Raw genomic sequence first — 8129 nt, 5'->3', positions numbered from 1 at the left:
CGAGGTGTACTGTGCTGTTTGATACTACCCTCTTATGGGAAGGGCATTGAGAACACCATGTTTAACGCTAGTTTAGAATTGGTGTCATATTACAGTTTTTTTTCCCCAAATCCAAAAGTTGTTGAAACATCTGACTTAGAAGAGCACAAACGTCCTCCTCATGTTAATGCTAAAGGGAAACATAATCTGTGAGCCATGAATTTCTATCCGTCAAGCAGAAGACTTTTTAATTTGGCATCTGAATCAGAAATTACAAAAATAAGTAATGGTGCATAGTTATTCATTCATTTCAATCCCAAAGTTGTTGGACAATATTTATACCCAGCCCCTAAGAGGACACCTAACAGGAACGCAGGCCCCACGGCCTACACACACACAGACGCGTCTTTCAAACTGTATAACCTGTATATTACACACTGTGCTAGGTTTGCAGTGAAGTATATTGTCTAAATATCTGTGAACTTAAAAACGTACCAATATCGAATGATACAAGTAGTGTCTAGCAAAATAGGTCTTGGTTACAGTTCAAGGAGGACCAGCCTGAGTAACACTCAATATCAATGTTTCCATTATAGGTAACTAAATTAAATTACAATTGACCAACGGTCATGCATGTCTGCTAGTAATGACAGTTTTGAATACATATTATGTACATATCAGGAATCAGGAAACATTTATTACAAAAACATGTCAGACATTGATGGAATTTGACTTGGTGGTTGGTGCATAACAGCAGACAGTTAGACAATGGACAACAACACAGATAAGACAAGATAGTGCAAGAGGAATGAAATAAAATATAAGGCTATGGGTTAGTTTAAAAATAAAGGAATAAAAATTCAAAATAAATAAAGTGCATACTCTACACAACTGCGTTGTGGGTGTATGTGCATGTGGAGTGTGAAGGGAGTGACCGGTGGGATGTCAGAGTCAGTCAGTGGGGGACCGGGCTCTGTTGATGATCCCGACTGCCGAGGGAAAGAAACTGTTCATGTTGCAGGAGGTCTTAGTCCTGATGGACCTCATCCTCCTGCTAGATGGAAGGGCCACAAACAAGTTTTGTCCAGAGTGAGAGGGGTCTGCTACCATCTTTTTAGCTCGCTTCAGGGTCCTAAGCGAACAAGTCCTGCAGGGACGGCAGATTGCAGCCGATCACCCTCTCTGCAGAGCGGATGACACGCTGCAGCCTGCCCTTGTCCTTGGCTGTGGCTGCAGCGTACCAGACGGTGATGGAGGAGCAGAGGATGGACTCCATGATGGCCGTGTAGAAGTGGACCTTCATCGTCTTTGGCAGGTTGAGTTTCTTCCGCTGCCTCAGAAAGAACAACCTCTGCTGAGCCTTCTTGGTGATGGAGCTGATGTTCAGCTCCCACTTGAGGTCCTGGGTGATGATGGAGCCCAGGAAACAGAAGGAATCCACAGTGGTGACGGGGGAGTCACACAGGGTGATGGGCGAAGGTGGGACTCCGTTCTTCCTGAAATCCACAACCATCTTCACTGTCTTCAGAGCGTTGAGCTCCAGGTTGTTCTGACTGCACCACGTCACCAGATGGTCAGACTCCCACCTGTAGGCAGACTCATCCCCACCAGAGATCAGTCCAATGAGGGTGGTGTCATCCGCAGACTTCAGGAGCTTGACGGACTGATGACTGGGGGTGCAGCTGTTTAATGAATATCAGAACTTAACTATTTTTTTCTTTGCGAGAGAACTTTCCCTTGAGGTGTAGAGATGCCTTTGCTGAAGCGTGACTCATAACCTCTGTTTTTGTATGTAATCTGCACTCATCAGTTTTTATCTATGTAATTAAAATACCACTAAAATACCGGTTTGTATGAATGAAATGTTAAATGTAAAAATTGAAAAAATATATAAAATGAAAATGAAATGATTAAATGAAAATTCCCTTCAATAAATATGAAAAAATGTATTTAAAAGACAGTTGTTTTCACTTGATATACTATTATGAGATACTACATCTAATAGTTACATCTAAAAGTAATGAGATCGTATACCACAATTATAAGATGCTAAGTCAAAATAAGGAAATGCTCAATTGTTAGACAGTTTCTCATTATAATGATTTCAGGGATAGTTATGTTGTTCTTCAAAATGTCTGAAATGGGCTTCCATAAAGGGGAGGGACACATAAATGTTCTCTGCTTCCGGGCGCATCTCTGGTCGCGGTGTTAATGCGTCACTGCGCTGGTTATGACGGTTTTAGAGAGCGGCACCGTTTCAGACTGGAATGGAAGCTAGCAATTTCCCCCATATTTTGTTAGTTTAATCCGTGAATGGCGCCGAAACAGGACCCGAAACCTAAATTTCAAGAAGGTAACAAGTGGTCTGTTCTCATTTCTGGTAGATTTCTGGTGTCTGTCAGTGCTGGAGCCTTCGCAAAGGTCCGAACACTTAGCTACCTAGCTTTAACACTGCCGCCACCGAACCGCTAGCGCAGCCTTCATTGTCGTTGCATGTAACGTGTAGAGACTTTTTCATGACGCGTTAGTTATTTACTTTACAACACAGTGTACTTTTAGTAATAGGTTCGTATGACGTCAAAGCCATGGGTTGCATTCTTACGACATTTACGGCTAGCTAAAAGCGGTAGCTTCATTCATGCAGCGTTAGCTCCCCATTGATTTGACCGTCCACCTCAGAGTGAATGGTTAGCCGAGTCCTAGCCGGCTAACATGTGGCTAACTGCTACTGTTATTCTGCAGCGGCACATGACAACAAATCGGAGTATTGAAACTAGTGTTCTGGAGTGTGTCAAATCAACTTTTTGTTGTTAAAGTTAAAAAATAACGAAATTGTGTTACTTGATCAAGTAATGAATCGTATTTGTCATTAAATCTTAATTATAAAAAATAGTTGTTTTGCCTTCATTTGAGTTCTGCTGCTAACTTTTTTCTGACGTGTGTGTGTTTTTTTTAATATTGTTTTTTTGTGTGTTTTTTGTGCCTCAGGAATAGTTTAGTCAGCTTTACAATTTCATCGTGTTATACTTGGACTGCTCTCATGCTGATTTTAATTGACCAACACTCTGTTCAGGTGAAAGAGTGCTGTGTTTTCATGGGCCATTGCTCTACGAAGCTAAGGTAGGCTGCAGTAGTTAGCCTGATGCTCTGATCATGTGATCCTCCTCTGCGGCTCTGATATGGCGTTTCTTTTGACAATGCTTTTTTCTTTCTTTTCAGTGTGTTAAGATAAACGTCAAGGATAAACAAATCAAATACTTTATTCATTACAGTGGTTGGAATAAGAAGTAAGTTTTGGTTCAGCTGAATATAATATTCAAGAGTGCAGTAAATGTGTGCTTGATTTCTTTCTTTGTGTATTCGTATTCCAGCTGGGACGAATGGGTTCCTGAAAGCCGAGTGCTGAAGTATGTGGACAGTAATCTGCAAAAACAGAAAGAGCTTCAGAGGGCAAATCAGTAAGTCTATTTTTCCCTTCTTTTTTTTTTTTTTTTTTTTTTACAAACAAGTGTTTACAGATGCCGTTATAAAAAAATCATTTTATAGATGTAGTGCAAGAAATTATGACAAAATACGGTTTCTTAATTTGAGCACGAAATGGATTGTTGTGCGATTTAACATTGTGTTTAACAAGTTCAGACACACAAAACAGTCTATTATGTGCGTAAACGCTATAGGAGCCACAACAAATATGAATAGGTTTTTATTATTTTTCTGCCATAAACTGTAGTGTAATGGCCTTTAATCAGTCTGACTGTAGTTAGAATAATCTATTCTTGTATAATTGTTTTTTTGCTGTAGAGACCATTATGTAGAAGGGAGAATGAGGGGAGCTGCGCCAAATAAGAAGATACCTGCGCCACCGCAGAAAAATGATGTGTGAGTAATTTATTTTTCTGCATGTCAGCTGATGTGATGTCTCGGTTTGAGCCGTCTGATGCATGTTGATGATCACTTTTGTAATGACTATTTTAACACCTGTCTTTTTTTGTCTTTTCCAGGAAAACCAAAAAGAACAAACAAAAGAGTAAGCATTTGTGTCATTTTGTGTAGTTGTATAGTAGACCCCTTTTGAATCCAGGCCCTCCAAAATCAATCCACTTCTTTTAAGATTTTATTTTCTGACTTTGCAGCTCCTGGTGCAGGAGAAGGGACAAGTTCAGGAGGAGACCCAATTCACCCTCCTCGAAAGAAGAGGGCACGCGTTGACCCAACTGTTGAAAGTGTAAGCTTCCAAAATAGTATCATGTGCTAATCAGTGCTTTTTAGATTTATTTAGATAATGTCAAATGTTACTGAGCTGAATCAAAAGCAACTCCGTAAGAAGTTTAATTAGTACATCAGGTATATATCGGAGGCTCAAAGGACCTTCTATGCGTAAACGTTCCGCGGAAAAAGCTTCTTCCGTCATAAATGTGTTCCTGTCTGCTCAGGAGGAGACCTTCATAAATCGAGTAGAGGTGAAAGTAAAAATCCCAGAGGAGCTGAAACCATGGCTTGTGGATGACTGGGACCTGATTACACGACAAAAACAGGTTAGTAGCCGAAGCAATCTTCCCGCATTTCATTCATTAATGTTATCGCATGTATTTACAGCATAAGTAGGCTTCCTGCAGATTTCCTGAAAGGCATTCGATGTAAAACCCCTGCATAAGGAAGGGACGCTGGGGGAGAGGGGTGGAGTAATTCTTTTAATTTGGTGCAATATTTGAGGAATTGTTGGTCTGTTATTTTCTATGATTTGCTATAAGTCACAGTCAATATGTCAAGAACATAATCATTTTCAGCATGGGATAAGCATCATATTGTTTGTATACATGAAATGAGTTTATTAATATTGTCATATTTTCATATATGGACATTTTAAAATAAATACATCTATTTTAAACTCATGATCCTAAAGAGATTATTTCCCCTAGAGCAAACATGTTTTATTAAAGTTATTTATCTTTCATATTCTCTTTGTCTCGTGTCTTCAGCTTTTCCACCTACCTGCCAAAAAGAATGTTGATGCTCTCCTGGAAGATTATGCAAATTACAAGAAATCCAGAGGAAACTCTGACAGCAAGTAAAATGCGCATCACTTTTACTTTGTATTATTTGTTTTTGTTTGTATTTGTATTTTCATAACTATAACTTGTTTCCCCCTCCCACTTCTCAGGGAGTTTGCTGTGAACGAGGTGGTTGCTGGTATCCGGGAATATTTCAGTGTTATGCTGGGAACACAACTTCTGTACAAATTTGAGAGGCCGCAGTACGCAGACATCCTGGCCAACCACCCGGATACATCAATGTCTCAAATCTACGGCGCCCCTCACCTACTCAGACTCTTTGGTAAAAAACACCCACACAACATTTCTCTGCTCTAGTATTTATTTTATTAATGCATTGCTACTTCAAACATCTGGAGCATAATCCCAGTAAAAGTGGAATTGGATAAATTGGGTATTAAATCACCAATGGACTCATTTGTTGAGGTGTTACCAAAGCAAAGGGTCGCTTTGGTAACTCATCTTGACAATAAGCTCTGTCATTATCACGGTTTGAATTGGTATCGGCATTAAAGTCACAGTAAGTCGGGCGTATAATATTATTATTATTATCATTAAGAATAAAAAAGAATGTAAGTATTGCTCCCTGCATGTACAAAACAAAAAAGTTGTTTGTGTCTCTGCTTTTGAAAGGCTTTACTGATCACTGAACTGTAGCTGCTATATTGTAAGCAACGCTAAGTTGGCAAAAGAACTTCTGCCTTCTGAGAAAAATATCTGACTTAAATCCTGTAATTATTGAAATGAACATTTCAAACATCAAATCAGGGAATCTTTGTACAATTGAAGCCTTTGATGTGATTTGATGTGTCCTTATCTGCTATTCTATTATCCTCTTGTACACTGAAAAAAAACAAATACACTTATAAGCCCGGTCAACTCCTAATGTACAGAGATGTTAGAAATAAGAGTGGACTTCTGTATTCAGCTGCATCCACCATTGTGTTCTGTGTCACGTTAATAACGGTCAGTGTTAAAATATTGCTTGTCATCATTAATAAAGATGAAGTTTGAGGCTGAAGTTTGACTTTGCTCTGTCTTCAAAGTGAGAATTGGAGCTATGCTGGCGTACACTCCTCTGGATGAGAAGAGTCTTGCCCTGCTGCTCAGTTATCTACAAGACTTCCTCAAGTGAGTATTCACAAAACCCTCATTGATGCAGCTCCTATTGATTCATCCACCGCAGTGATAAATCCCGTTTAACTCTATTCCAGGTATCTTGTAAAGAACTCTGCATTGCTCTTCAATGCAAGTGACTATGAAGTAGCCCCTCCGGAGTACCATCGCAAGGCCGTTTAAGGCTTTTTACTTGAGGATCCGAAGCCTTTGTGTGTTGACGTTTGGCGGCAACGTTCTTACACGCCGAAGGGATGTGATTTCACTGGAGGCCTTCGGAGAACTGATTGTGGGAAATCCGTTGATTTATTAAGGAAGGTGTCACACTAATCCCCGGACAAATACATTTTCTTTCATGTGGAAAGCTGCTGAGTACGCTCTTCCTGTATTGGTATGTTTTTGAGTACCACTTTTTAGTTTCTATGATGCTCGTTTTGTCCAGTGGTTTACAAAGCGCTTTTGAAAAGGAATTTCATCATTACTTTTTTTTTGTTCCATGTCCTGGTTTAGATGCTGGCAAAATTTGTCTTGTAGGCTGTCATCTTTTTCTAATAAAAACCTCATTGTCAAGCTGTTTGTTTATCTTTGATTTAAACCAAATGTAAGACCAAGCTCGAATTATGTAAATAAAATGGCAAATAAATAAATGTTGGATTGGAAATAAGTCAAATAATATGACCCAAAATGTCATGGGGGGGGAAAAGTAAGGAAATATTAGGTGGGGAAAGTACGTATGTTGGGTTGGAAATGTGGAAAAGTCACTTGTGTTCGGTCACAAAATGTCTTTTTGGGGGGGTGGATTTAAGGTAGAAAAAAAAAAATATGGATTGTCCGGTGCGTTTAGTAACAAATGGTGAAAACTGTCCCCTCAGTCCACTGACAGTCCAACAATCCACCTGATGTCCCCTTCTGTTACCTGTGCAACCTACTTAGCAAAGACAAATACACCTGTATCTTCTGATTTGACCACTAAACGATTGTTGGGATTGGCAGAAAGACAAATCGACAACCCAGAATGATTCTTCTCCAAATAATAATGTGTGCGCTGACGTGAGGTCGTTCAACGAGCAGGCGAGCGACAGACCGACGGGGACAAAGTCTATAGACGCAAAGTGCAAACCGGTGACTCCAGATGTCCCCTTGTGGCAGTTTTATCTTTTTATTTTTTTAAGTCTAATCAGGCCTGTGGGACATTTGGCGTTGACACACATTATAAAATGCCTGTTTTAACCGTTTTGTTAGAATGTCTTTCTTACTGTCCTGATCATCCAAGCTGCTGCGGCCTATTTTTATTAGTTTCTCCCTTTCTACACACTTCTGTTCCATCGGCTTAATTTTGTTCACATGGGTTGTTTCGAGTAGCAACCAAACGTGCACTGCAGCCTGCATTATTTCCAATTGTGGCTTTGTGACTTCAGCAAAGATATAATCCTTTTTTTTTAATGATGAAACCCATGATGTACTACGAGTTGGACAGGTGGTTTACATTTAACCACTTAAGAGAAACATTCTCTGCGCGGGGGGGTTCTGCCTGAAAGCTTTTATCATTCCACCCTTGTTAACTTTATTTCAAGCAAAGTGGGGGATGTGCCCAAACTATCATGTTACAAATATACCCATGAGCCTTTTCCTCTTATATTGTCATGGATTGTTTTCCTGCTCTGAGTCTTCAAGCCAAGTTCTCCTCCTGCCAGCGATGGAAGAACATCCTGCTGATTGAAAGCATGCGGTGCAGTCGAGGGTATTCTGGCAAAGAAAATAAATGTAATAGCCCATTGAAACCAGGCCACAGCCCCTCTCCTCCCCGTCCTTCCCTCTCTGAACTTAAATGTATTCAGCAGCCCCCCCCCTTCCACTCTTCTGCTGTGACTTGCTTGACATGAAAAAAGAGGCATAATATTGGTCTCAGGCTGATTTGTGGTTTTGTCTGTCAGCTGCTTTCAATTGTTACGGCAAGAACAATCCAGGCCGTTTCAAGAAGAG

The 8129-nt window shown here is 40.1% G+C and overlaps 1 protein-coding gene across 1 annotated transcript; it reads left to right on the top strand.

Moving 5' to 3' along the window:
- The first annotated feature begins 2141 nt into the window (after positions 1–2141).
- Positions 2142–6716, top strand: morf4l1 (mortality factor 4 like 1). Its single transcript, XM_040163623.2, has 12 exons — positions 2142–2332; positions 3053–3099; positions 3199–3266; positions 3351–3437; positions 3781–3858; positions 3981–4006; positions 4113–4204; positions 4413–4514; positions 4959–5047; positions 5141–5313; positions 6077–6161; positions 6245–6716. The coding sequence occupies exons 1-12, from the start codon at positions 2293–2295 to the stop codon at positions 6327–6329; spliced, it is 972 nt and encodes a 323-aa protein (XP_040019557.1). The 5' UTR covers positions 2142–2292; the 3' UTR covers positions 6330–6716.
- Positions 6717–8129: the final 1413 nt, after the last annotated feature.

The sequence above is a fragment of the Gasterosteus aculeatus genome, chromosome X (genome assembly GCF_964276395.1).
Source record: "Gasterosteus aculeatus chromosome X, fGasAcu3.hap1.1, whole genome shotgun sequence".
Taxonomy (NCBI): Eukaryota; Metazoa; Chordata; class Actinopteri; order Perciformes; family Gasterosteidae; genus Gasterosteus; species Gasterosteus aculeatus.
The sequence above is the reverse complement of the archived record's forward strand: the minus strand, read 5'-3'. Positions and strand labels throughout refer to the sequence as shown.